This window comes from Kogia breviceps, chromosome 13 (assembly GCF_026419965.1).
Source record: "Kogia breviceps isolate mKogBre1 chromosome 13, mKogBre1 haplotype 1, whole genome shotgun sequence".
Lineage (NCBI taxonomy): Eukaryota > Metazoa > Chordata > Mammalia > Artiodactyla > Physeteridae > Kogia > Kogia breviceps.
Window position 1 is genome coordinate 55,579,707 of NC_081322.1, and position 27,747 is coordinate 55,607,453.

The window sequence follows — 27,747 nt, forward strand, 5'->3', positions numbered from 1 at the left end:
AATCTGTCACACCATCTGGCATTTGCACCCAATGGATCTTTCTTATTTTATACCCAATTGTGTAGATAGTTTGATTTTCCATGAAAAACTTGCCAGTTCATCAAAATCATATAAAATTTAGTCCTTTCTGCCTACATCCTTGTAATACATCAGTGTATTACTTGACGTCTTGGCTGGTGTCACCTGTACACTCAATAAGCACAATTTCTATTTCATCTAAAACAAGCAAACAGAAAACAGACCTAGAATCAGCTCCTATGAAACCATATTTGGAATGTTCTACTATGTTCCAGTGAATCATGAGCAACTACATCCCCTCTGACCGTTCTGCACCCATGTCAAGCAGAACATATTTTTAGTGCCCCTACTTTTTGGTGAGCACATTGTATGGCCTGAATTAAAACCATAAAAAAAGGTAAGATATACATACTGTTTCTTTGTGTCCTTTCAACCGGATACTTTTATTATGAAAGATCAGGAAGCCCAGTTCAGTAATTCAAATAAAATTTTTTTGCAAAGAGCAGTTATAGTGTTGGGGACACAGTGACAACTTCTTGGATGAAAAACCATTTTGAAAGGAAGAGTCCTGGAGAAGCTTATTGTTCACATCTCTTCTTAAGCAGGTCCTTGGCTAAAGTATTGTAGTGTGTGGTTATTAAACCCACATGGCTAGGAAACCCCTTTAGTCCACTCCTTTCTTGGCCAAACCACTTTATTTCCAAGTGGTTTCCTCCTTTATTTTTCTATTTTGATTTGAGAAGTCAAGAACTAGAAGAGAAGAACAAAACAAAGCCCAGAAGAAAACATCAGTAATTGGTATTCACCTGATTTCAACACTGTGTGTGACTTCTATTGCTAAAGAGAATGTGACTAAAGAGGCGGATGGGAACTATTAATAGAGTTAATTACATTGAATTAATCTTGCCTCTCTCAGAAAAATAACCATAGTGAACAATCAGATAGTTGAAACCAACTCCCTGCTTCTTTCCAGTGCTAAGATAACACAGAGTAGAGGAGGAATCAGTGTTCTGTCCCTGAGGTCTGCAAACTAAGGTTTATGGGCCAGATTCAGCTGGTTGCCTATTTTTGAGCGGTCTGTATGCTAAGAATGGTTTTCACTTTTTTTTAATGGTTAAAAAAAAAATCAAAGGAAGAACAATATTTTGTGATTTGAAAGTTAAATTACACAAAATTCACATTTCAGTGTCTGTTCATACAGCCTTTATGGAACACAGCCATGCTCATTCACTTATGTATTGTCTTGGTTGCTTTCTACAATGGCTGATTTGATTATTTGTGACAGAGACCATGTGGTTCCCAAGCCTAAAATATTTATAATCTGTCATTTTCCAGAATGAGTTTTCCAATCCCAAGCAGAGTGGAAAAATTCAGCTCAGTAACTGAATTTACAGAGGCAGAGAGGGATTTTAGTGACAATGGGAGAAAAGTTTGTGTGTGATTTGCAATGACTGAACTGCTTTTAAATCCTGGTTAAGGTTTTAAAAGGGCAGGCCAGGCAATTGGCAGGTACATTTCCCAGTGCGGTTTATGTCCTTGTGAGTGATCATAAGTGACAGTGAGGTGTAGACAGCATTTGGGGAGGAGCAACATCTTCTATTCTATACCTTTCTTTTCCTCAAAGTATTTTTCCATATTGTTAATGGTTAAAGGAAGGCCCATGTGGCCATTAACAAGACTTGCATTAAGCATTTTGGACCATTAAATATTTTTTTAAAACATCTTTATTGGAGTATAATTGCTTTACAACAAAGTGAATCAGTTATACATATACATATGTTCCCATATCTCTTTAAATATTCTTTTGAGAGACCTTATAATAAGGAATTTTTCAAAATACTTAACCATATTTCTTAATTATAAATTGATTTCTTCCTGACTATATTCTTATTAGCCAATAACAAGTACACAAAAAGAGAGCTTCGTAAAGCATCATAACTTTGCATTTTAAGGTATATTCCTCCTATAAAGACAACTGCCTGGAAAGATGTGAGAGGAGCAGTGCTTAAGCCATGATTCATCTCCAACTCTCACAGTATTAGAAACCAGAAATCGTGTTCCATTGAGCCACTCTGCTTTTCAAGAGACATTTTTTAGAAATCCAGATTGCCTTGCTAAATCCCAAATGGAAAACTCAAGTTGGAGTCACCAAAAGGCGTTCACACATTTGTGAAATTGGGGGAATTTATCTAATATCCCATTCCATTTGATTAAATTGGTTCTCTGGGTGAGTAGATGGTGCAAATCCACAGATCTGCATATGCCCCTGAAGGGACTGGGAATTTTAAGTGTAGAAGAGACAAAGAGAGAATCGCTAAATCTGTTCAAATTAAAGTTTCGAGTCCAGTCGCAGAACCCAAATATGAGTGATATCCTAGCCCCCTGCTAAAGGAAACTAACTTCTCTACATCCTTTGCATCCCCTTTCAAGAAAACAAGTATATTTGTGAACTTGAAAGCCATCGATCTTATTTTTAAAATTACAGAAATAACGAAATAACTGCATGTGTGCGTCTCAACCCGTTTCAGACGAAAGTAGGCGGGGCGAACCACGGCGGAGGCAGCTTCGAGGAGGTGCTGAGCTCCACGGCCCAAGCCAGCGCGCAGAGCTCGGCCGGCGGCCCCCGGCGGGCCGAGGGGGAGGAGCTGCAGTGCTAGGGCCCCGCCCGCGCCCGCAGTCGCCTCCAGGGGCCCTGTCCCGCCCGCGCGCATCCGGATATGAAGACCGGAATCCCACTGGAAGACCCAGGCCTTGACTTTGTTCCTCAAATGGCTCCTCCTGAAAGTTTAATTAAATGATTTCCACTTGAATTTGTATTGATGATGGACCACGTGACCGTCACACTTTAGTATTCATAGATTGTCATCTTTTAAAATGTCGGCTTCAGCAGGTACACAGTTGGTCACGACCCTTGTTTTTTGTGTAATTCAACATATTTTCCAAACATGTAGCTATTAATTATTTGCTTTGATTTTTGCTTGGACTCCTGTACGAAGTGCATGTCTTTGAAGGCTCAGTGCCCCCTTTCAGTTCTGTCCACAGGATGGAGCTCTTTCTGACCGTCTCTAGCAGTGAATGGGATAACACTGAGAATTTCATCAAACTGCTTCCCATCTTCCTCGCCTACTTTAATTCCTTATGTTTATTTAAGCAATTAAAATAATTGATTTTAATGACGACTTTGAATTCTTAATTTCTTTACGTTTCAGTTCTGCTGATGACTTTGCAAGGTGGTAGGTATAATTCTGCAGATGCTATTTTATTTTATTTTATTTTTTATTTATTTATTTATTTATTTATTTATTTATTTATTTATTTATTTTGCGGTACGCGGGCCTCTCACTGCTGTGGCCTCTCCCGTTGCAGAGCACAGGCTCCGGACGCGCAGGCTCAGCAGCCATGGCTCACGGGCCCAGCCGCTCCGCGGCATGTGGGATCCTCCCGGACCGGGGCACCAACCCGCGTCCCCTGCATTGGCAGGTGGACTCTCAACCACTGCGCCACCAGGGAAGCCCCAGATGCTATTTTAAATCAACTTCTGCTAATTTGGAAAATATGAGAGAGGATATGTAAGTAATAATAACCTCAGCTACCTTAGGATGCTGAAACAATCTACGTTTCTAAAATTCTCTCTAATCTACCTGCGTAGTAGTTAACTTGGTAACCACTGAGTTAAGTGGGCAAGAGATAGCCGAAAAGGGAATTGCTAGAAAATGGGAGAAGCAGAGCTCTGCAACTGTTTCCAGTTTGCAGATTGCTCACAAGAATAAAAAAAGCATCAATCAGTACAATCAGATTTCTGCAGTACTGTTTACCTTCCACATCATATGCTTCGTTTTTCTTCTAAATGGGAACATACATTTGTTATTAGGTAGAAGGTAGCATTTGTTGTTAGTAGCATCCTATAGCTACATTTTAAAAATGTACACTGTAGAATGTAGAAAAGACCTACCAACTAAAAATTCACAATTTAAATAAGCAATATATATAACTATATATTATATATAAATAATATATAATCCATATAATATACATAATATAGATAGTATGTTCATTTTTTAACTTATTATTAAATAGAAGTGGATATATGTAAATAGTGAAATAAGACCAACCTAAAAATTTCCATTGAAGTTAATGGAGCAGGGCAATCCATACACCTAACTGAAAATCGAACTGGTTCAGGGCCACCTAATCTCTGAGGCCTGAAATCTCAGGAGCAATAGGTGTGGGGCTATAAACTTGAACCAGAGTGGACAAAGGAGCCCTGCCAGGAGGAGCACTGGCATTCTCCCTAATTTATCCTTCCAGCCTGCTGGTTGAAGCCAAACCCTGTCCAGCTGGCTTGTGACTGTGCTGTTCACCCCCTGCTGCAACGTGTCCCTGGTCGTTCTGTGACCGATCTGCAGTTGCCTGGTCACCTTTTGTAAACTCACTGCCACCTTCTTTTTGATTGCATTCAGCACGCTGCATTGTATTAGAAAATGCAGTTATGTTGCTATAAACATATTTTCATTCACCAACCCATTTCTGCACACAAGAGTCTCAACCCTACAATCTGAAAACACAGTATTCAAATTAGGTAGAAAAATAATCAAGAAAATTAGTGTTAATGCCTCAAAGCTAAAATAAAGTAAAATAAAATATATTTTATGTTTATTTTATTTTATTTATTTATTTTAATTTTTTTTGGCTTTGCCAGGTCTTAGTTGCAGCATGCAGAATCTAGTTCCCTGACCAGGGATCGAACCTGGGTCCCCCTGCATTGGGAGCACGGAGTCTTAACCACTAGACCACCAGGAAAGTCCCTAGCTGTTTATTTTAAACCATTCTTAAAAAATTCTAATGTCATCAGTTTTGTAAAAACTATATTCACATCACCTCTATTAATGGAAAAGTTTTTTAATTAAAATTATTCCCTCTGATCTGGGAGCGATATAGTGGCCATGACATATCTTTTTTCATTTTGTCATGAGATGTGTGAGTAGAATAATTAAATCAATTGTTTGTTGGTAAGTCTCATCTTCTCACTGCTTAATCACTCAGGAGCTGCTCTCCCTGACTGCACAGGCAAGTATGTCCCAACTTGACTGGCCGCTGAGTTGCCCTATTTTGTCCAGCTGGGCTTAGTTCACATGCAGTAGTTTAAAGTGTTCCACAAATACTGAACAGTATTTGCACACAATGGACATAGCCTTTTGCTAACGAATCAAAACGGCTTCAGGTCAGGTCAGCCAAGTATACGAAATGGCACAACATGTATGATACCAAAAATGCATCTCAATAATTGAAAATTCCAATGTGAATTGTGATTACAAAATAAACTGGTTTTTTTTTTTGAGTAAGCCATTCTGTAATTTAACCATTCATTACTTTTTAAATCCTGTTACTTTGATGGAAAATATTTTTTTTTTTTTTTTTTTTTTTTTGCGGTATGCGGGCCCCTCACTGTTGTGGCCTCTCCCGTTGCGGAGCACAGGCTCCGGACGCGCAGGCTCAGCGGCCATGGCTCACGGGCCCAGCCACTCCGCGGCATGTGGGATCTTCCCGGACTGGGGCACGAACCCGTGTCCCCTGCAGCGGCAGGTGGACTCTCAACCACTGCGCCACCAGGGAAGCCCACTGCAAATTTATCTTAAACTCATAGACTATGACTATTGGTAGGTCATGTCAGCAAAGCAATCTGTGTCTTTCCCTAAATTACACATTTTCTTATAAATCTGCTTTTGAACCATAGACAACAGAACAAACTGTCCTGATAAGCCATGCCACTCACAGTGGTCAACGTGAAGAGAACTCTGGGAATCTAAGTGGCTCTTCTGCCACAGTGCATTGTTCCAAAATTACCCATCAGCTTGAAAGTTGTTGAACTTCACTGTAAAATGGTGCATAAGGTTGTGAACTTTAACCCCAAGCCTCTCCTCTCACTTTTTATTAAATGGGAGTGTGGATGGGTACAATAAAGGAAGGTGGTGATAAGGTTAAAAAGTGATTTAAATATGACATGTAAAGCAACTTCTTCAAACCTGGCGTTCAAATATAATTTCAAACTATATTTGGCAAAAATCTTACGGCTATTTTTGATAATCTTTATTTAAGAATGGTAAAATTCTTTATTCTACATTGCTACTTGACTTTCAGTTTCTACCATGAAGCGTATATATATCAAGGCAAACCACAAATAACATAATCCTGTCTCCCACAGAAATCATCCCCGGGCTTCCCTGGTGGCGCAGTGGTTGAGAATCCGCCTGCCGATGCAGGGGACGCGGGTTCGTGCCCCGGTCCGGGAAGATCCCACATGCCGCGGAGCGGCTGGGCCCGTGAGCCATGGCCGCTGCGCCTGTGCGTCCGGAGCCTGTGCCCCGCAAAGGGAGAGGCCACAACAGTGAGAGGCCCGCGTACCACAAAAAAAAAAAAAAAAAAAAAGAAAGAAAAAAAAAAAGAAATCATCCCCAATCTCACTTTGTGTCCATCAAGACTGGCAAGTTACTTAAATAAAAATGCTGGGTACAGAGGATGCACTTCCCAAGGCACTTCGTTATCCCAGAGCGTATGTTACAAGACTTTAAGATGAACAGGTTGGCCATTCTGTTAGAATTAGTATTTGTCAAATATAAGGGCATTGAGAATTACGGAAGAGCTAGGGAAATGGTAACCCACAGACAATGGGAAAACAAGGAATCGTTTTTTGGAGATAGGACCACCCCCACCTCCACCCAACCCGGATCAGCCCCAGGGACCAGGCAGGGAGAACTGGCCTGAGGTGCCCCCTGCAGACCAACCCTTCCAGCCACTGCTCTTTTTGCGTGCGGGGTAGTCTCCTCCTCATTACCGAGAGGTAACAAGGAATTCTCTTTTTGTTGGGTTCATGTTGGAGGAGGTCATCAGGAGGATGTGACCACCAGCTGACCAGAGAGCTGGACCCAGGCAATCGGAAGCTCCTCACCCCCATCCCTGTGCCTGTAACGTGTGTTCCATCTACCATTCCCACACTAGGAGCTGTTTCAAGGATGCTGCCTTGAGACGGTAATGGTTGAGACCATCTGGATGGTACACAGGACTGACTGAAGCCAGTTAAAGCTTCTATATAAACTCAAGATTCCGACAGGCGAGTGCAGAGATCTTGTCTTGAGGCCGCCCCAGACAAGCTGCATATGTAAGTTGCCTTGCTTATGAACTGGCCACCTACTAAGCGGGAGTGGCTGCCTCTTCTGCAGTCTCTCCTTGCCCTCCGTGTGGGGAGCCAGTCTGCGAACCAACAGTTCAACCCGAGAATAATTATTTACTCGGCAACATAGTTCTAGGGTTTGTTATTCAGAAGACCAATTCCAGACAAGTAGCACAGGTATCTAAGAAGAAAAAAACATTAGATTGATAATGCTTAACTATTTGTAGACATCGGCTGGTGAATGCAATAGCTATCTTCTTTTACTGATCTTCGTTTTGTCCTTATTAAAGGATATTTTATTTATAACACCATTACATTTTCTGTTTTTAAATATATTAGCCCAATAAGGAAGGTTTAGGACTAAGTGTGAAGCCTCATTTGGTAGGTAAATGGAAAACTGAGGATAATGATTGAGACCAGTATTAAGTCTGACCCAGTAAAGACTTCGAGAGTCTGTGTGGATTTATGAAAATTACAGGAGGCAAACAACCCCAATAAAACTCCAGGGCCACAGAAAATCTTCTGGTTATAAGTATTTGAAGTTTATCAAGGGTTATTTTGTGTGCATGTTTTCATGCCAGGAGAAAAAACTCCAAAACACTGACAGATATAGTTGTTTTCTTCTTAACCATATCTCCAATTAATAACCAGACTTTGCTGACTTTCAACTAGTTACTGCTTTTTACATACTGTTGCTGTGATGCAGCAGCATTTCAGTGCAGAGCAGCACTGCTCTTTTCAATGCAAATCAGCTCTATGTACACCTTTGTGTTGCTCCTAAAGAGATCATGCACCTTGCTTCCGGCAGATTGGGTATCCATGGATACTGCAAAGAGTTTCCAAAGAAATGGTGCCTAGGATTCTCACCTTTTTAGGCCTTCTTCAAATGGAAACTGACATTTGAATTAAAGGGACAGGCATCATGCTCCCACCAAACTACTGAGCAGGTTTGCATGGATAGCCTTCCTTTCCTCACCGTTCAGTGGCTGTGCAACATGTAAAGGCAAGCGGGCAGATTACTTACCCTATGAAAGGGAAATGAGCAGAAGAAGTCGGAGGTCTGATGTGTTCTCTCCATAAGGTCCCGTGGCCCAGTAATAACTCATATATTTCTCATCTGGTGATAAATATTCTTATAATCAAGGTCTGAAGAATACAAATCAGCCATGGAAAAACAGAGGAAGAGAAATGCTATTTGAGATCGCATGCCCAGATTTATATCCCCAAATGACAGAAAGGATTGTGGGTGGGGGGCGCAGAACCAGTTACCAGGTTTACAAGTCTATGATCAGGGGCCTAAAGCAGATCATAGTGAATTAAAAATCTGGCTGCGGAATCTGAATAAAGCACCATTTCATCTGATGGGAGAATGCATTATGATACTTTTGTCTTTCCTGGATCCTTATCACTAAGCCAGCTGAAGAATCTTCTTAAAAGCAATCATAATTAAATTTTCTATTGTTCAATGACTCTGGCCTTCAGGGAGGTAGGTTATTAACTCAGAATAAGATGACTTGAAATCAGTAATAAATATTCCAAAGTTTAAGGTTTTAAAAATTTATTTATTCAGTTCATAAAAAGCCCCCCACCCTCCAAGTCTTCACCCATGGCATTTTCAGGACCACACCCTGTTCTGTAGCTTCTTTTACTGTCCAAATTGTATCATGTTTCTTGCTGGAGTCCAGGCAATTGAAAATAAACAGACTCACATCTGGGCAATCAACAGACCAACAGTGGCAAAACACAATACCATGAAACAGAAAAATAAAATGTTTGTTACAGGAGAGCATCTCACAAGTGTGGCTCACTGGCGGCGGCGGCTATGTTAGTGTTTCTTTCCGCCTCAAGTTCAGAAACAAGCTGGGCTATCTCAGGGTGACTGAATTTTCCTGCAATGCAAGAAGATAGGGAAAAAGATAATGACAAGTGAATACATCAGTTTCTCCAGCTGGATCCTAGGGCTTGTGAGGAGCTCGATTCTGTGATCTGACCCATACTTCACTCCAACGCAGAGTAAGATTCCAGGTCCTCGAGAGGCCAAAGGCAACCACTTGGAGCTTACGCTACATCACCCCAGATGCTATCAAGCATAAGGATGAGAATCAGGCAAAGAACTACAGCTCAGGCAGAGCTGGGGAGAACCTCACCAGGCAGCCTCTGGATACCCCTACCAGGAACTCCAGGGAAACTCAGGGAGGATGGAGTCCAGAGAACTGAGAACAATCGCTGTCCATTCTGAATCTGCAATTAGTTGTGGGGAACAATGCACCTACATATAAAAAGACTGACAGGAAGACCAGGGTGTCTGGGCTGTCCCAGGATGCAAACAAGAGTGCAAACATCTACAATGAAACCAGCTAGTCTGTGCTGTCTTCCTGGCTCCTTGGCACCCTCTGGGCTTCTGCCCTGGGCAGCAACCAAGCTCCGAGCTATCTTAGGTGGATGGTGGCTGGCACGCGGGGAAGGGGGTGGGGTGGGGGGACTGTTAAACCCACCGTCTCTTCTTCCCTGTCTTCTCTTGCCAGTGCCTTTTGTTGCTTGCTCTTCATTCCAGTTAACTCTATTCCGTTGATTCGCTCTGCTCAGTCTCTTCTCTGAATGTCCCCTTCACTTTCTTGCCCTAACTGATACCTGCTCGTCCTGAGGATACAGCTTTCTCTGCAGCCCCTCCAGCCGTGGCTGTCTTCTGTCTCATGCAGCTCCTACCACCAGGCCAGGGCCTGTCCTCCACGCTCCTTGTTGCTTCCAGGCCACCCTCTGCCCCACTGTTTAAAAGTCATGCTGTCAGACTTACCATCATTCCACCAAAACTGCTTTTACCAAGGACACCGATCAGCTCCATGTTGCTAAATCTGACGGCTACTCCTGCCCTCTTGAAACACTTTCTTCCCTTGGCTTCTGGGACCCCTGATTTTCTTCCTCCAAACCTATTCTTCCCCCCATCTTTCCTGTCTAGTGGAAAGTCCCAAATCCTCAGACTCCCCTTATAAACACCCCATACACAAATCCTGTCGACTCTATACTCAAAATATATCCAGAACCTGACTTCTTACTTTTTTTACCATTACTACCCTGGTCCAGACCAGGGTAAGAAATGGTAAGAAACCATTTCTTACATCATTTACACTGTTTAAGTTTACTAATTTTTTACTAGAAATAGTGGACCAGAGTGGAAAGTGCAGAGGATTTTAATCTCAACTCAGCTGTGGGCACATCACTCGCTTTCCAGGCTCAAGTTTCTTCCTCAATAAAATGTGGAGTTTAAACCAGATGACCCTTCCAGCTCCCATAGTTTTTGATTGTACTAGTAGTCTCATGTTTCATTTTCTATTTTTCATTGTGAATGTACCAAAATAGAAGATAATAGTATTAAAATGCAAAGAACAACATAAACATGACATATTTTTATTACCTTATTGGGGAAATATGCTATCTAGTAACCCAATTATTGGTCAAACCTTTTTTGGTAAAGAGTCAGGTAGTAAATATTTTAGGTTTTGTGAACTATTTGGTCTCTGCAGCCAACTACTCAGCTCTGCTGCTGTAGCACTGAAAGCAGTACAGACAACAGAGAAAGAAAGAGCGTGGCTGTTTCAGTAAAGCTTTATTGATAGAAACAAGCAGCGGCCAGTTTGGCCCACGGGCTATAGTTGGCTGACCCCTGGTTTACAACATTATTCCACTGAACCAAAGTCAAACATTTTGAGCATCACCTATATCAAGGACAGAAAAGACAAAGCTGGTTGGTCTCAGCCCTCAAACAGCTTACGATAGGGTGGGGTGGGCAAGTGGGGTTTTGGAAAGAAACCCAACGAGGAACATCATTACGGAGAATGCAAGTCGGACTGTGACAACGCTAAGGCAAGCTGCAGACCCAGGGCAGGCTGAGCAAAAAGAAGGGACCGCTCAGCTGTGACAGGGAAGGTTAGGAGAGGAAACCAGACGGCTGAGTGGCCTTGGCCTGCAGAGCTGTTCAGACGACTTAAAAAGTGTCAAGATTTTATTTTTCAGGAAGAGGAAAGCCACAAACGTTTAAAAAACAAAGAGGTGATGATACCTGTATCTACAAAGGAGGAAAGCACTGAGACATGCAGGATGAACTCATGAGCCTAGCAGATTAAAGTAGGTGGTTATAACAACAGTCCAATACAGAAATAATGAGGGCCTTGTCTAGGACAGAGGTAGTGGGGCTGGAAAAGAGAGAAGGAAAATCAAATCAACCTTCATCACAATGCAAATCATATTTTGGAGCACATTTTGGAGCTGGGGCTTTCCTCTACTTGATGAGGTCACAAAAGGGTCCAGAGAGGTCCCCCCCAAATCATCGCTAACAGTATTCTCAGGGGAGATGGAGGCTGAGCTGAGCCTGAAGAACTCCCAGGGAAGAGAGATGGAGTTCTGCTCCAGGGAGCAACATGAACACCAGCTGTCAGTGCACCTGGTGCCTCACTCTAGAAGCCGAATCAAAGTGAAGATAGCTAAGGCTTATTGCCAGCCATTATTCTACGCACTTCCCATTATATCCTCAAATTAACCCTATAAAGTAGATTTTGTAATTCTCCTCAAGTTAAAAATAAGGAAATGAAGGCCCAGAGCTAGGTTAAGTATTACTTTACTGGAAGTTACATAAATTGTATGTGGCAGAACCAGGATTCAAACCCATGCAGTTTGACTTTAGGCCTGTGCTCTGAAGAGCTGTAACGACGACGGTGACTTCAGCTGTTTGGAGTTTTCTCTTTTTAAGTCTCTATTTCTACCTCCACCTTAACATGACCTGACATCTATAAAGCACTTACATATTATAATGTATTTGACATACATTGTCTCTCTTGAATCTCAAAACCAGCCTATGTCTTAAGCAGGGTATTATGATTTCCATTTTTCAGAGAGGACACAGAGAGGTCAGGAGACTGCCTGAAAGCACACAGCTAAGTATGCGTGATGTGAACGAACCTGGTGCTCAGACTTCAGGGCGGCAATGCTCTTGTGCACTAGGTCACCTCATACCGTAAATCCCACCATTTGCTTCTTAGATGCTCCATGAGGAAGTGTCAGAGGAGGGTAACAACAGTGGATATATAATATAATGTTATGACTAACGTTATATACACTAGGAGTAAATTAAGCCAAACTAAAGTGACGCTTATTGAAAACAGCATTGCATACCTGCTGTGGAATTGTAGAAGTCCTGCAGTCTCCCAGGTTTGTTCTCAAGGGCTTCATATTCAGATGCCTGAAGAATCATTTCACATTGGTCCAGCTGCTTCACAAACTTAGCTTCTGCACTAGATTGGGTCTCATATTCCTAAGTAAAGGGACAATTAAAGCCACATGATCAGGGCTGCGTGATAGGTTATTCCAGGAAAATTCTCATTCTGGTACCTGAAGTCAGAGTCACAGCTACAGGCACATTCTGTACTGGCCACATTTCTCCACTGCATACAAACCCATCACAGAGACTAGTCACCTGCAATTCCACAGCTTAACAGCGGCGCTGTATGTGGCAAGGCGGCGCTCACAGCTCCATCTATTCCACCCGATGCCTGCGAGGCCTCACGTGTTCACATGGACACTTCCAAGCATTTTCCTTCCTGTTTAGTAACTTATCTTCAAAATCATTATTCTTTAATCCACCTGGGTAGAGCAGGTCTGTTCAACTTCAAGCTAATATTTCATCTTATGCTTCTCAAATTATTTCCCTCTCCATTTAATGTCACGTTTCCTTTTCCTTTTGAAGTGAATTTCTAGCTTTCTCATTTAATTTCGGTTACCACTCTACAATGGATATCTCTGTCCTTGCTTTCCAAATAGGGAGGAGTTAATCAAGTCCCTCCAGGTTATGACTCTTGAGGATACAGCCAGGGTCTGAGAACTCTTCAGGCCATAGGTATGTGCATGTGTTGGTGGCAGGGAGGCGGTGAAGGTAGTGGACGGGGAGTGGCTTTTTTACCTTTCCTCTTCCCTTTGTTCCCTCCCTCCCTCCTCAGTGCAGACCAGAAATCAGAGGCAGTCTGCTTCTTAGTGCATGACCCATGTCACAAAACCACCAGTCCCAATTAATACCATATACAACCATTCTTCTATTAAGACCAAAGTATTCCCAACTGATTTCCCTGCCAAGTTCTCATTTGTATTCCACCCTAGATGTGTTCAGATAATGAACCTGTCATGCTTTCTCAGCAGGGTGATGTGACGTGAATCACTGAAGATTTCTTGGTTTTTATTAGATGCAGCTCTGATTGGGGTTTTCAGAACAACAGAAGGATAAGGATTTCAAGCAGGAAAGAGAAAGTTCCAGGTTCTCAACATGGAGGACCGAAGGAAAGAGAAAGAGAGGAAAGGAGAAAAAGATCAAAGGTTGCCTCCCTCTCCCTTGAGGAAAGATTGGCCCTACATGAAGTATTGACATATATAAAGTTTGTCTTTTATGTGTTCCACTTTCCCACCTCCTAGTGACTCTCCCTCTGGGACCCAGGACCCTCATGTTGCTGTGTATCAAACTCCCCACCAAAATACTGCACATGTACTTCAAAGGATAGAACAGAGAGAGGCTTTTTTAAGGGGTACTTGTTAACCCGACAGTATCCTCAGCTGAATGTTGGGAAACAATCCAAGGGCAGGTGAGCGTGTGCCAGGCATCCAGCATATGGCAGGGAGCACCTCTTGCTTTGCCTTGGGATTCAAAGGGTTATTTCTTTAAAGCAAAATGCAGGTGGCAGGGTGGATATCTTTCTGTGATACTTCGAGGAAAAAAATGAAAATGTTTTCCCTTGACTTACTAAAATTTGACTTCACACTTCTATGGTAAAAGATAAATTATAATCAAGGATATTTAATTGCTTTAACTAGATGTGACCCTCTGGGCTGACAGCTATTTACAGTTGTGAATAGCAGTGATTAACATTTCAGAAATCAATCAACTGCCATTTTCTATGTAACCAGTACTAAGTTCTCTAGGTACAGAATGACCCTATTTTCTTAAATCAAAATCAGAACATATGGACTGGAGACAGAAAAATAGAGTGTACTCTGTGTCAGGCAATATTCGAACTGCTTTACATATATTCATTTGATTGCCATGCAACCCTATAAAATAGGTATACTACTATTAGTACCATTTTATAGATGAAATTGAGACACAGAGAGGTTCAGTAAGTTGCCCAAGATCACACAGCTAGCAAACAGAGGAGCCAGTAATTTGAACCTTGGAAATCTGGTATCGAAGCCAATGTACATGAATCTAAAACGTGCGTAAGTTAATATGAGAGTCTGTGTTCTCTGTTGAATAGTGTTCCCACAAAATCATGTCTACCTGTAACGTACGAATGTAACCTTATTTGGAAATAGAGTCTTTGCAGATGTAATCAAATTAAGATAAAGTCATAATGGATTAGGACGGACCTTAATCCAATGACCACAGCCTTACCAGAGGGAAATCTGGGCACAGATACAGACACAGGAAGAACATCACCTGACTAAGGAGGCAGAGACTGGAACAACGTATTCAGAAGGCAAGGATGTCAACGCTGGAAGACGCATTCACCAGAAGCTAGGGAGAGGCAAGGAAGGATCCTCCTCCAGAGCCTTCAGGGAGCATGGCCCTGCCAACACCTTGATTTGGACTTCTGGCCTCCAAAACTGTGAGACAATACATTGTTGTTTTAAGCCATCCGAGTTCGTGGTAATTTGCTACAGCAGCCCCTGGAAACCAAGGGTCTCTTACAATTAATAACTGACACAGTATCATGAATACAAAAGAACTATAAAAGCTTGTTCAATTAATTAACATACAGCATAATGACATAAAGAAAATGCTGAGTTAGGAGGCAGGCTTGTGGCCTTGCTTTGTCGCCAGCTAGCTAAGAGACCTTGGGCAAGGCAAAGCTCTTTAGTGTCCAGTCTTCTTATCCATAAAATAAGGGAGTTGGAAACAGGCTTTCTTTCAGCTATAAGCGTACAAAACTCTAACAGATAGCAGTAAAGAGCCAAAGAGAGAGAATATAGAGATAATTAAAAAATAATGAAGAATATAATAAGTAGCCACTGCACAGTATCAGGGAAAGAGGAAGAAAGAGAGAATTAGCTTTCTAAGGCTGCTGTAAAAAGTACCACAGACTGGGTGGCTTAAGCAACAGAAATTTATTACCTCCCAGTTCTGGAGGCTGGGAATTGGAAATCAAGGTACTTGCAGGGTTGGATCCTTCTGAGGGCTGTGAGGGAAGGAACGGCTCCAGGCCTCTGTCCTTGGCTTACAGACGGCCTTCTTCGTGCTCACATGGTATTCTTCCATTATGCGTGTCTCTACATCCAAACTCCCCTTTTTATAAGGACACCAGTCATACTGGAAAAGCGCCCCACCCAAATGACCTCATTTTAACTTGATTACCTCTGTAAGAATCCTAGCTCCAAATAAGGTCTTATTTGGAGGTACATACGAGTTTTAGGGGGTGAAAGAAAAGGTGGAAGGTCAGGTTCAGAAGACAGGAGGAGGGGGGCAGGGCTGTGAAGGAAACGTGAAAAGTGGGAGTGAGAGGCAGGGCTAGCCAAGCGTAAGGGCTGGGGCTAGAGGTTCACGCAAGGGAGGGTCAGTGGGCTTGGAGGGAAGTGAGAAACTGCAGCAGGCAGGGGTTTGTCTGTCGTTTTCCCTTCGCAGCTGGAAAGCAGCACCAGGAGGGGGCGCAGTGGCAGCACTAGAGTCTGCCGGGCTCTTTCCGCCCCCTCCCCCGGCCCATCCGCCTTAGCAGTCCTCGCTCTGCTCAGCACCACGGAGGGGCTGAGCGCCCACGCAGCCCACGTTCTGCGCTGGGCTCCACGGCAGCACCTGGCCTTGACCTCACTCAGCCCTAACACCCCTTAATGGTTTCAGAGATGGACAACGGACTCCGGGAGGGGAAGGAGCCCGAGGTCACTGAGCCAGGAAGTGGGGAGTGAGGTGGGAACACAGTTCTGAACTACCCCAAGGCCTACATTCCTTCCAAGGACCAGAGACGGGGGTGGGGTGGGGGGGGGTGAGGTTGACAGGGTGGAGGATGAGAGCAATGCATCAGGAGGAAATCCAGGGGCTGTGAGTCAGTATCCGTACCAGGCTTTACGGTGACAAGGGAAATAGGGAAATTGGAAGAAAAATTACTATTAGTCCTAAGAAATTCCTGCAGCAGCTGGGAGGTGAGAAACTGACACGACCGAAAAAGCAACAAGTTGGAGACAGCTTATTGAGATAGTCTAAGTCAAATAAAACACTGATGAGCCATATAAATTCAGTTACAATAAAAAGCGACCCATCAGATAGATATACTTACTTCCCAAAGTTCATAGAGCTCTTTGCTGAGACCCTCTGGGAGGAGCTGGGTTAGCTGCTTCATAGCTTCCTGAAATATCAAATCATTACTTTAATCATATTCACATTTATTTAACAACTCATCTACAAATGCCAAATAATGGACTCAAACTCTTACAAATAACTCCCAAAGGGGCAGCAGAATAGTGGACAATATTTAGGCTTACAAGGAGGGCAGTTGTGTACATTAAATAAATGTATTTGTTCACATGTATTTATTCACGAGCACTTATTTTGTGGCCTACAGCACACCAGACACAAACAAGGACAATGAGGAGGGTGTGAAATGATTACAGAAATATCAGAAGTGAGGCCGAGGAGTTTACATCTTTTTTTTTTTTTACATCTTTATTGGAGTACAATTGCTTTACAATGTTGTTTCTGCTGTATAACACAGAGAATCAGCTATATATATATCCCCATATCCCCTCCCTCTTGCATCTCCCTCCCACCCTTCTAAGTGGTCACAAAGCACCAAGCTGATCTCCCTGTGCTATGTGGCTGTTTCCCACTAGCTACCTGTTTTACATTTGGTAGAGTATATATGTCCATGCAACTCTCACTTCGTCCCAGCATACCCCTCCCCCTCACCGTGTCCTCAAGTTCATTCTCTACATCTGCATCTTTACTCCTGTCCTACTCCTAGGTTCTTCAGAACCATTTTTTTTTTTTTTTAAGATTCCATATATATGTGTTAGCATACGGTATTTGTTTTTATCTTTCTGACTTACTTCACACTGTATGACAGACTCTAGGTCCATCCACCTCACTACAAATAACTCAAATTCGTTTCTTTTTATGGCTGAGTAATATTCCATTGTATATATGTGCCACATCTTCTTTATCCATTCATCTGTCAATGGACACTTAGGTTGCTTCCATGTCCTGGCTATTGTAAATAGTGCTGCAGTGAACATTGTGATACATGACTCTTTTTGAATTATGTTTTTCTCAGGGTATATACCCAGTAGTGGGATTGCTGGGTCATATGGTAATTCTATTTTTAGTTTTTTAAGGAACCTCCATACTATTCTCCATAATGGCTGTATCAATTTACATTCCCATCAACAGTGCAAGAGGGTTCCCTTTTCTCCCCAGCGTCTCCAGCATTTATTGTTTGTAGATTTTTTGATGATGGCCATTCTGACCGGTGTGAGGTGATAACTCATTGTGGTTTTGATCTGCATTTCTCTAATGATTAATGATGTTGAGCATCCTTTCATGTGTTTGTTGGCAATCTGTATATCTTCTTTGGAGAAGTGTCTATTTAGGTCTTCTACTCATTTTTGGATTGGGTTGTTTGTTTTTTATGATATTGAGCTGCATGAGCTGCTTGTATGTTTTGGAGATTAATACTTTGTCAGTTGCTTCATTTGCAAACATTTTCTCCCATTCTGAGGGCTGTCTTTTTGTCTTGTTTATGGTTTCCTTTGCTGTGCAAAAGCTTTTAAGTTTCATTAGGTCCCATTGGCTTATTTTGGTTTTTATTTCCATTACTCTAGGAGGTGGGTCAAAAAGGATCTTGCTGTGATTTACTTCATAGAGTGTTCTGCCTATGTTTTCCTCTAAGAGTTTTATGGATTTTACATCTTGTGGATGAATCGCAAGATGCCCACATGAATTTCAACCATAAGCATACTAGAGTTCAAAACAAACCTGAGTCTGGGGACAACAGGAAAGTATCAGTGAATTACAAATCTCAAAGAAATTTTTTGTATACCATTATGTTCATTTTTGATCGTTAAAATGTTTTTATTGCAAAATGTAAAGCACTACACAAATGGGCAGATATTGTTATTAACATAAAGGAAATTACAAGTAGCATTTCGTAGGCTCACAGACTCACAGACTGAAAAGAGATCTTAAAGGGTAATGAGCCAAACCATCCAGCAGCATCACTGGGCACTTCTTAACCTCCCTCCACAAACATGTCCAGTGGTGGGAACCTAGCACCTCAAGAGGTTACCCAAATGGGCTTTAGGCAGCATTGGTAGAAAGCACTTCCTTACATCGAGCTGAAAATTGTCCCTGTGGTCCTTCCACTATGCCTAGCCCCAGTTCTTCTGCCTTCCTCCCTCATAAAAAACACAACGTCAAACAGATGCACAGTGGCCCAGCTGGGCCAGAATCTCTGCGACCAGTGATTGGTCCAAGGGATGGCCATGTAACTCAAACCAGCCACTCAGGGACCATCTGCATGAGTTGTCCAGCACAGGCTGGGAGACAGAAGCCCCAAGTAGAGCCTGGAGAGCCAAAACCCACAGAAAAGCAGAGATGAGAGAGTGAGAGCATGGAGGGTGTTCAGTATGTATTTCTAGTCTCCAAGTCCCAGGAGCCCCTCTCGTTCCCATCTCTTCCTTCATTTCTACGTTGCTCCAGAATTCTAAAATATCACATTTGGGGGGCATGAGGTCTGCAATCTACTCTCAAATGGCTTCCAATTCCTTCACTATCCTCATCCTATGCCTCTTAATCTGGTCCAGTTCTTCTAACTAGAGCTTAGGCTCTTTGAAAAGAATATGGTTTTAAGAACCACTTTTGGCAAAGTGGGTATATAAAAGTGGCAAAGGTCTCACATAAAATCAAATGGTGAGATGGGGAAAAGTAATAAAAATAAAAATGAATATTTGTATATATAATTATTTATTACCGGGAGAAAAAAATGTTATAGAATACAACCACTTCCAGAGCAAACCATATTGGCCAGTGGCAACGATCTGCTCTTGTAAGTAACATCACCATCTTGAATGGTCTGTACCATTACAGCAGCCTTAGTGGTATGAAATTTAGGGCATCTTGCACCTGCATTCTCCCTTGTTTCGTTTTCATAAATCTCAGCAAAATACTTTGCACTTTCAAAAATTAATAGTGTCTTTATAAATAGATCGCTCTTCTCTACACTATTCTAGAAACATAAGTTTGCCCATTGCTTTTGTTTGAAAAGAACGAACTGAATAACATATAGGTACAGAGACATATCAAGATCTAAACTTTTAGACTATAAACATAAAAGTCCTGCTGTGACAAGGGATTACTTTATTTCCTTCAGAGCGATGCACCCAGCACTGAATATACTGATTGATATGTGGTCTGACCCCGAAACACAGGGGAACCAAAGCCTCCATCATGCCAAATGCTCTATTTCTATAAATGCAGCCCAAGGCTGAGTTGGCTTTTTGGAAATCACGTGTGATTACCGACTTATTAATAAGCTTCCTGGTGACTAAAATCACCATGTCTTTTAAAAAACCAAAACATAGCAAACAAATACGTTTTTGCTCTCTTCGTGAAATTAAGCAATGATTTTTCTGGACCTAAACTCATTGATATCATTTGTTATTATACAATCAGAATTGCATTTTGAGACCTCTTAGTTGTTATTCCTTGTTTGGCCTCATATGCCACAGAATCATGCCTACGTTTTCAAATGAGCCACTGAAATTGACTTCATTAAAGTCCAGGACACATGGCTGAAGATGTCAGACTTTCCCTTCCTGATGGTGAGCCCCGCCACTCCCACTTCTAAACTGAGTTTTGTCTTGTTCACACAGATTTAGAGTGATAATTTCCCTAGCTTCTTCCTGTTAGCAAAGCATGTCAAGAATCTGCCCACAGTTCTGAGCCGAGTGAAGCTTTCAGCAAATGTCTGTCCGTTTTGTGACAAAAGCACCCAGAAAGCAGCAGTCCTCACTCACACACCACTGGGGAGGCTGAAGAGTGCAAGTTAATGACAAACTGTAGATTCAGATGGGGTTGGAAACCCTGCCTGCCATTTACTAGCTGTGGAACCCTGTGCAAGTTACTTCCTTGTCCTTCAGGTTTCTCATCTGTAAAATGGGGTTAATAGTGGTACCTGCCTGAAAGGATTGCCGTGAGGATTACATAGTTAATATATACATAAAGTGCTCATGATCTGGCACAGGAAAAGCACTCTGTCAAATGTTCACTGTATTTTTCACTTTCTCCATCTTGTCATGTTTACTCCCATAATAAAGTTTGGTTCTTCCCCTTTTAACCTCTAGTTCTTCAGCAGCTTTAACTCTCAGGTACATATATATCATAACTCTGCCTTCTGTTTTAATAAGTTTTCCCTTTGCAAAGGAATATAACCTGCTATTGCTATATTCCAGAGTCAAGCTTCATCCCACGACTTCTTAATGATCCCTACCAGGCATCACTTACCAACTAGGGTTATAATATAAAGTTTATTTTATCCTGTTTAGGAGGGGAGTCAGACTACAAGTATTACTTTCAGCCCCCCTGAATTTTCTCTTCTACACCTTCATTCTCCCTTTCATCTTAATACCTACTCTCCTCCAAGACAATCAGCCTTCCAATTTTATCAAGTATTTTTCCTCCCACTCCTACTTTGGTTTAGCGCCTTTCTGATGCCGTTGGCTAGCCTCTGGGCAAATGATACTTCCTGGTTTTCAACATGTGCATTCCACCTCCAGGAGCCAAGAAAACCTCATTTAATTATATTAAGTTATGGCTCAGACATCCAAATCTTATTCATAAATACTATCTGCATAAAGAACTGTTCACCTCCCAGATCTTTTTTCTCTGTCCCGAATCCTAACTAGCAGAGAAAGAGGCAATGAAGTATCAGCACTCCCCAAGCCTTTGGTTTCCTGTCCAAGAACTTGGGGTTCTTTAAGACGTTTCCCCTGTCCCTTCTGATGATGATATTTATTCTCCTGTAAATCAGATGGAGTGGGCAGCAGCCAGGAGGTTTAATGAGGCTGGGCAGGTTTTTCATCCTTGCCTGGATACGGCGTCCAGGAAGAAGCAGCAGTCTGAGTGTCAAGTGCCCTCTATGCCCCGCTCTGGGGGATGTCACTAGCCAGGACTCAGCTTCTGTCAGGACAGAGGTAGGTTTTCTCTGTCTCCAGTGGTTGGAGATCCTTCCTACTGAATGTTTTTTCTTCCGAAGGTTCGGACTCGCTCCTCTGTGGAGTGAACCTCACATTCCTTGTGTGCCTGTACGGGAACACTATCTTCTTCCTTTGCGTCACTTTAAGGTCTCTGATCACCCTCTGGTACTTCAGTATGTGATTTCTCCTCCATAAGGTATACATTTACCCTTGAATGAAACTATCGTATATCCTGAAACGTGCTATATAATTGAGGAGTCTTTTCCTCCTCTTTTTTTCTCTATGTCCTATGTCAATACCCAACATCCTCTGGTTTGGGGCTAACTCCTTTCTGCAACTCAGTGTCTTGAGCTAACTGGTTTCTTTTTGTGTTAATCCTGCCAATCAACCTAGGAATTCTTGATTCAGGACAGTCTAGACTCCTACAGAGAAACATTTCCTTAGCTCCTCCCTTTTTACAGACGGTCATGATGCTCATGTGTTCTGGACCTGTATTTACACTAAGAACACATTCCTTACACTATTCCCCTTACCACCATAATTTAGGGTGTGTTGGAAATCCTAAACTGAGATTCCTGGTAGAGCTTCTTGCCTCTAGAGGGGCAAAAATGCTGTTGGCTACTGAGCTCTAGCCTCCGCCAGCTCCAAGAACAGCTATTTAAGCCAACCTTCCCTGTTAAACCACCTTGATGAAGGATCTGTTGACTCAGACATTTAGGATCAATCTCTCTGGCCTACAATAAAAGCAGCTTGCAATAATTCCTGAATTGGGAACCAGCCATTCAGCATTTAAAAAAAAAAACCTTCCTGGATTTTCCAGTCTCTGTTTCAAATACGTCTTCCTCTTTGTCCCTGGACTCTGGTTTAGAGTCCAAATCAGCAGACAATGTTTTATTGATACTATTCATTTCTTACTAATACAGAATTTTTTTCTTTACTTTTAACCACTAAATTAAAGGACTAATTTAAAATTTACTAAATACTAATTATAATAATGATTATTCTTGGGCTTTATAGAACTTCTCTCCAAAGAGCTTAAACTAGCATGGAGAATTCCTTCAAGTTCCAGCTATTTCCATTGTTCTAATGAAAGCCGTACTATCTGTACTCTGTGTTCAGGTCCCCTCTATGCCCCTCCATGAGAACTGAAACCAACAAAATGTCCTGTCTCTGTGTTAAACAAGGCTTAGAATAAGCAAAACCAATTCACTGCTTATTCCAAGAAATCCTTACTTCTGGAAGGTAAGATTGTAAACCACCCAAAATAGAGTGAGTACTGACAGCTTGCCCTTCAAGACGCTTGTTAAGACCTTGGCTCACCAGCCCTATCACCCCAAAGTTATTATGCCCTAAACTCTAGGCAATCCCATCTTGTAAGATAGTAGCTCCTCTTGTAAGATGCATCCAAACATCCTCCAGCCCAGGCCCTAAAACTCTATAAATACCCTCCCTTGACCCTCCTTTCTGAGACACTACTAAAACTGTCAAGGAGGTACTCTCCCTTACTGCAATAGGTCTAATAAACTTAGCTTTGTTTCAGCAGTTGGTTTTTCTGGTGGTCTTTTGTGGAGTCAACAGTCAACACTGACCTCTTCTCGCCTATGTTTTTCTTCTTTGGGGATGTTATCTGCTGGTGCTATGTCCCCAACGATGCATTCTGCCATATCATGAACCAGGGCTAGGCGTACACATCTGACCAGGCAAGAAATGGTGAATAATTACACAGAAGTATAGTCACTACAGATTCCTTCTCTATACTACTTTGAAGTTACATAATGCAGTTTTCTTTCTCCAGCCTCACAGAGTATTTTATTTTAATGCAGTATTTTCTAAAGTAATTCTATTCTGCCAGCCTGCAACAGTTCTGAATCAAAGCTGCTAGTTAATATTCAGCACAATACATGAGAATACAGGGGAAATTGTTAGCATGAATTAAAAATAAAATAGCTGGTTTCTCAAATGTCACTTTAAAAGGTTGATAACTTTAGATTAAAAAGCCAGGAGGTGATCTAGTTACAGCATTTACTTACTGATACAAAATTCAAAAACTATCATTTCCCAATATACTAGTCAGATGTCAAAATGAGGCCCTTTCTGGAGAAATGGGTAGAGTTGGACAGATCTGAGTTTGCATCCAGCAATCAACATCTATTAGCTGTGTGACCTTTGCCAAGTTACTTAATTTCTTTAAATGCTGAGTTTTGCAGCCTTTATTTTCATCATCCATAAAAAAGGGGTAATAATACTTCATAACTTTGGTATGAAAATTACATTTGATAATTTATGTTCCTGAAACATGTTGATTATTCAACAAATGATTATAATTATTAGTGATAATGATTAGTGATTAAGGATAATCATCATCAAAATAATAAAGGCAGCTCATGAGATAAATGCCCCAGAGGGCCAGTCTGTTTTATGTTCCCACCATCACCGAGGCAGAAGAAGGCCTCACAGCCTCCTCACAGGGGTCCCTGCCTGCAGTTGCTCTCTCATCCAGTTCAAATCTCAGACTGTTCTTACGTGCCTCTCCATTTGACACCGTGCTCATCTCGTACTACCTGCCAAAAATCTCCTAAATTCTACACCATCTACAGAATAACAGGGCTCCTGAGACTCCCTAATGGACCTTTGTTTCAATCAATTTGATTTACTTATCAATTCCAAAATATACCTTTACTTTCCTACCATCAGAGATTTGGTTTCTCTGCCCTTCTCTCTATGTGCTGTCTTCTACTTCTCCACCTAATCAACACCTTAGAGGTCAACTCCGATTCTGTCTCCTCCATTAAGACCGCCCAAGAACAGGTGATCTCTCCGGTTAAATTTTCTAACTTAATTTATTTTGTGCTCTGTATGGAAGCCACTCTGGGCCTGTGTAATTCATCTGGGTTTTATTTACTATCTTATACTGTATTGCTAGGAAAGTTTGTCCTGCGTTCAAAAAGCATTTTATTTTTTATTTTATTTATTTATTTTGTCTGAGCCAGGTCTTAGTTGCGGCATTCATGCCGGATCTAGTTCCCCACCCAGGGATCAAACTCAGGGCCCTTGCATTGGGCGTGGAGTCTTACTCACTGGACCACCAGGGAAGTCCCGCAAAAACCATTTTAAACACTTGTTGGTTGACTGAAGGGAGAGAGGATATCTTTCTCAGCTCTTTCCTGCACATACAATTTCAAAAAGTCACTTCACAAATAAGTGCTACTATTCAGAAATGGGGTGAAAGAAAGGTACACAGTGTATGGATACAATTTTAGACAAAAGACACTTACCTTCAAGGCCCTGGAAACCCTCACATCACACTTAAGTTTCCTTGAGACCAAGGCAGGCTCTTTCACTTGCCAGGAGAAAACCCAGAGTACAGTTTACAACAACTGAAGCGATCAGCATATAGCGCCCCTTCCCATATCCTGAATCTGTATGGTCTGCCTCAAGTAATTTTTCTTGACATATACACTAAGCTACAAGAATGTGACACAGGCCTCAGTCATGAAGAGTCATGCATACCCACAGACCCTAACGGGCACCAAAGTTCACAGCTTACCGGTCTTTGTTAAGATGTTCATCTTTGGTCACCAGAGCCATAATTGCCATCCTATACATGTGATCTGATACGCTCTCTGGCTTCTGGACATTTCTGTATACCCAGCCAGTACGTGGGACTCTCTGATAAAAATGAACAGAAGACAATTGATAAAAATAAGTATTTTAACTATCTACGGTGCTCTTCAAGAGAAGTCCAGGGAATAGGGCACAGAAGCTGGGTCATGGTTTCAGTACATATTAAAAACCGCTTAACTAACCTAAATGATCAACTTCTGGAATCAAATAAACCAGTGAGGGCAGAGAATGAGAAAGAGAGAGGGAGAGAGGAATAATTCACAAGTATACAATACATAAGACCAAAAGTCAAGTTACTGCGTGTTACCGATGTACTGATGTACAGATCATATACAAGTCCTTAAAACATAAGAACAAAACTGTAAAGTATCTTATCTTTCCTAGCTATAAGAGTTGGTAAGTTTTACTTCAAACAGCTCATTAGACACAAGTAGAAAACACTGAGGTGAAAGCGTCGTGAACAAGCGACAGACTTCCAAATTTTGAAGCTGAAAGTATAAGGCATTTCTAACTGCTTCATGCTACCCACCAGTCATGTCTCTTCCTTTTACTCAGATCATGTGATCCTGTGAGACTCGGGAGTTTACATTTCTAAAGAATTTTATGAACTGTAGAAACAATGGCATGAAACAGATAATCAGCTTTTAACTTGGGAGAAATTCTGCAAAATCATTAACTGGGTGTGGCCAGGGGTGGACCGCCAGGAGGAGGACCCCTGGGATGTAACTCCAGTGTGTGCTACATAAAATCCTCCGTTAAAAAAAAAAAAAAAAAAAAGTCTTGTTATTTCTGTAAGTAATTGTGAGACAGCACAATTAAGCACTCCGCTTAAACCCTGCAGGACCAATGGGTTCTGATCTTCCCACTTGGCCGGTTGTGGGGCCGTGAGCCCCAAAAGTACTCGTGGCAGACGCGGGCAGAGGGCCCAGCACATCACCGCGCCGGATCCCCTCCAGAAACCTCTCGAAAGGCCTCCTGCGCCGGCCTCATCGGAGCGCCAGGCCGACACAGGGAACAGCGCGGCTCGGACTCCTCCCGGCCTGGGGTCGGCCCTAGCAACCCGGCCACGCAGTCTCCGCCACTTGCCTCCTCCGCCCACGGTCCGGACGCACGACCGCATCCATCCGGAGGGGCTTCCTCTGCCGACCCCACGAGTCCGGGAGAACGGAGGAAGGGGGCTGGCCTCGGGCCAGGTGGGGAGCAGGAGCCTCGTCGCCCCGCGGCCGGCCCCGGCCTCTCTCCGCGCAGCCGGGCCCCAGGCGGCCCTCCCGGCGCCCGCTCACCTTGAGCTGCCCCACCAGCCGCAGGAACTGCAGCAGGTTCCGGGCCCCGCGGCCCGAGATGGGCGCAGCCATGCGGCCACCGATCCCGACGGGTCTGAGCCAGCAGCGCCGCCGCCGCTCGAAGCTCCTCCCCCCGAAGCCCCTCCCACGGAAGCTCCTCCCATTCTTCCTCCCTACCCCTCCTTCCCTCTCCTCCTCTCCTTCCTCCTTCTCCATTTACTCACCCTGGTTTTCCATTTCCTCACCCTGGTTTTCTCCGACCGTTCTGTCCAGTCTTCCACCTTCCTGGCCGTAGTGGCTGCCGTTGGGCATTGCACCATCCAAGGCAGAGGCACGGTACTGGGAGCATCAAGGTATGCATTACTTGTTTGCTAAATTACTCCGCTCAGCTGAACTCCATCAGACTTTTAAAGGGATTGCAGTTCCTTGGGGAGGGTCAGAGGGGTTGGGGTGTGGAGGAAGGTTATGCCATGATGCACCAAAATCTTGCCTTTTAGCAATTCAACCTCTGACTAGAGGGAGAGATAAGGAGCTCTACTTCAAGGCGAGCAATCCATAAGCATTTTAACAGAGGCACGAGGAAGATGCTTTGGAAGGGAGACATTAGCTAGGAGTGAAAAAGTACTGGAAGGATTGGAGGCTAGCCATAGCTAGAGGACTTTAGAGATTAGTATAAATGGCTAGGGAGTGAATACAATTCCATGTTGAAATCACAGCCCCCTGACACCTCAAGTGCTGAAGAATCCCCAAAAGTAGGTCAGGGCCTGTCTCAACTATCTGTCCTAATTCTATCAGTAACCAATGGTACCAGTTTTCAAAGGCACTTAGTGACATGCATACTGAAGGACTCAATGAGAGAGGGTAACATGGAAAATAGACTGTATAGGGAGGAAGGAAGTTGGGAGACCAGTTAGGAGTCTAGGGGAGATGGTTTTGGTTTAATCCAGGATTCTAGTAGTGGAGGTGGTGAGATGTTAAATTTGGGGTACAATTTAAAGGTAGGACTAACAGGATTTGTGACAGATTGGACATGGGGCACGAGAGAAAGAGAGGAGTCAAGGATGACTCCACGAATTTTGGCCTGACCAGCTGGAAAGAGTGGAGTTGCTATGTATTGAGCCAGAGAAAACTGCAAGAAGAGTAGGTTGTGGGGAAGGGTAGGAATCAGAAGTTTAGTTTAGGACATGTTGCGATACCTATTAGAGATCCTAGTAGAGAGATAAATCGGGAGGTCAGGGGAAAGGTGACAATTTTGTGTCATCAGCACATGAGATGGTTTGTAAAACCGAGCAACTGGATGAGACCACCTGGTGGAAAAGTGTGGATGAAGAAGAAAAGATGTCTGAAGCCTCAGCTCCCAGGCAAACCAACGTTTAGAGTTTGGGAGACCAGAATGAAGTGGCCAGTGAAGTAGGTAGAGGATTAAGAGGTGGTTGTGTCCTG

At 42.7% G+C, this 27,747-nt stretch overlaps 2 protein-coding genes and 1 long non-coding RNA gene across 7 annotated transcripts in view; 2 read left to right on the forward strand and 1 right to left on the reverse strand.

Moving 5' to 3' along the window:
* Positions 1-3,191, forward strand: part of TPD52L1 (TPD52 like 1) — a 95,209-nt gene extending 92,018 nt beyond the window's left edge. For all 3 annotated transcript variants that reach the window (XM_059083968.2, XM_067010701.1, XM_059083970.2), the window contains one exon: positions 2,547-3,191. In XM_059083968.2, coding sequence (XP_058939951.1) covers positions 2,547-2,675 — 129 coding nt within the window. In that variant the 3' untranslated portion in view covers positions 2,676-3,191. The remainder of the gene's footprint in view (positions 1-2,546) is intronic.
* Positions 444-26,433, reverse strand: HDDC2 (HD domain containing 2). 3 transcript variants are annotated; one of them, XR_010836030.1, is made up of 7 exons: positions 26,305-26,433; positions 24,945-25,066; positions 22,987-23,089; positions 16,486-16,554; positions 12,353-12,491; positions 8,211-8,332; positions 444-768 (listed from the first exon to the last, which is right to left on the reverse strand). XR_010836030.1 is itself a non-coding variant. In XM_059083973.2 (6 exons), the coding sequence occupies exons 1-6, from the start codon at positions 26,374-26,376 to the stop codon at positions 8,978-8,980; spliced, it is 603 nt and encodes a 200-aa protein (XP_058939956.1). In that variant the 5' UTR covers positions 26,377-26,433; the 3' UTR covers positions 8,728-8,977. The 3 variants fall into 3 exon arrangements, 1 of the variants encoding a protein (XP_058939956.1); XR_010836029.1 differs by lacking the exon at positions 444-768 and adding an exon at positions 5,639-7,367; XM_059083973.2 differs by lacking the exons at positions 444-768; positions 8,211-8,332 and adding an exon at positions 8,728-9,075.
* Positions 26,124-27,747, forward strand: part of LOC136792361 (uncharacterized) — a 36,283-nt gene continuing 34,659 nt past the window's right edge. Inside the window, exon 1 of the long non-coding RNA XR_010836031.1 lies at positions 26,124-26,657. This is a non-coding gene — a long non-coding RNA (uncharacterized lncRNA). The remainder of the gene's footprint in view (positions 26,658-27,747) is intronic.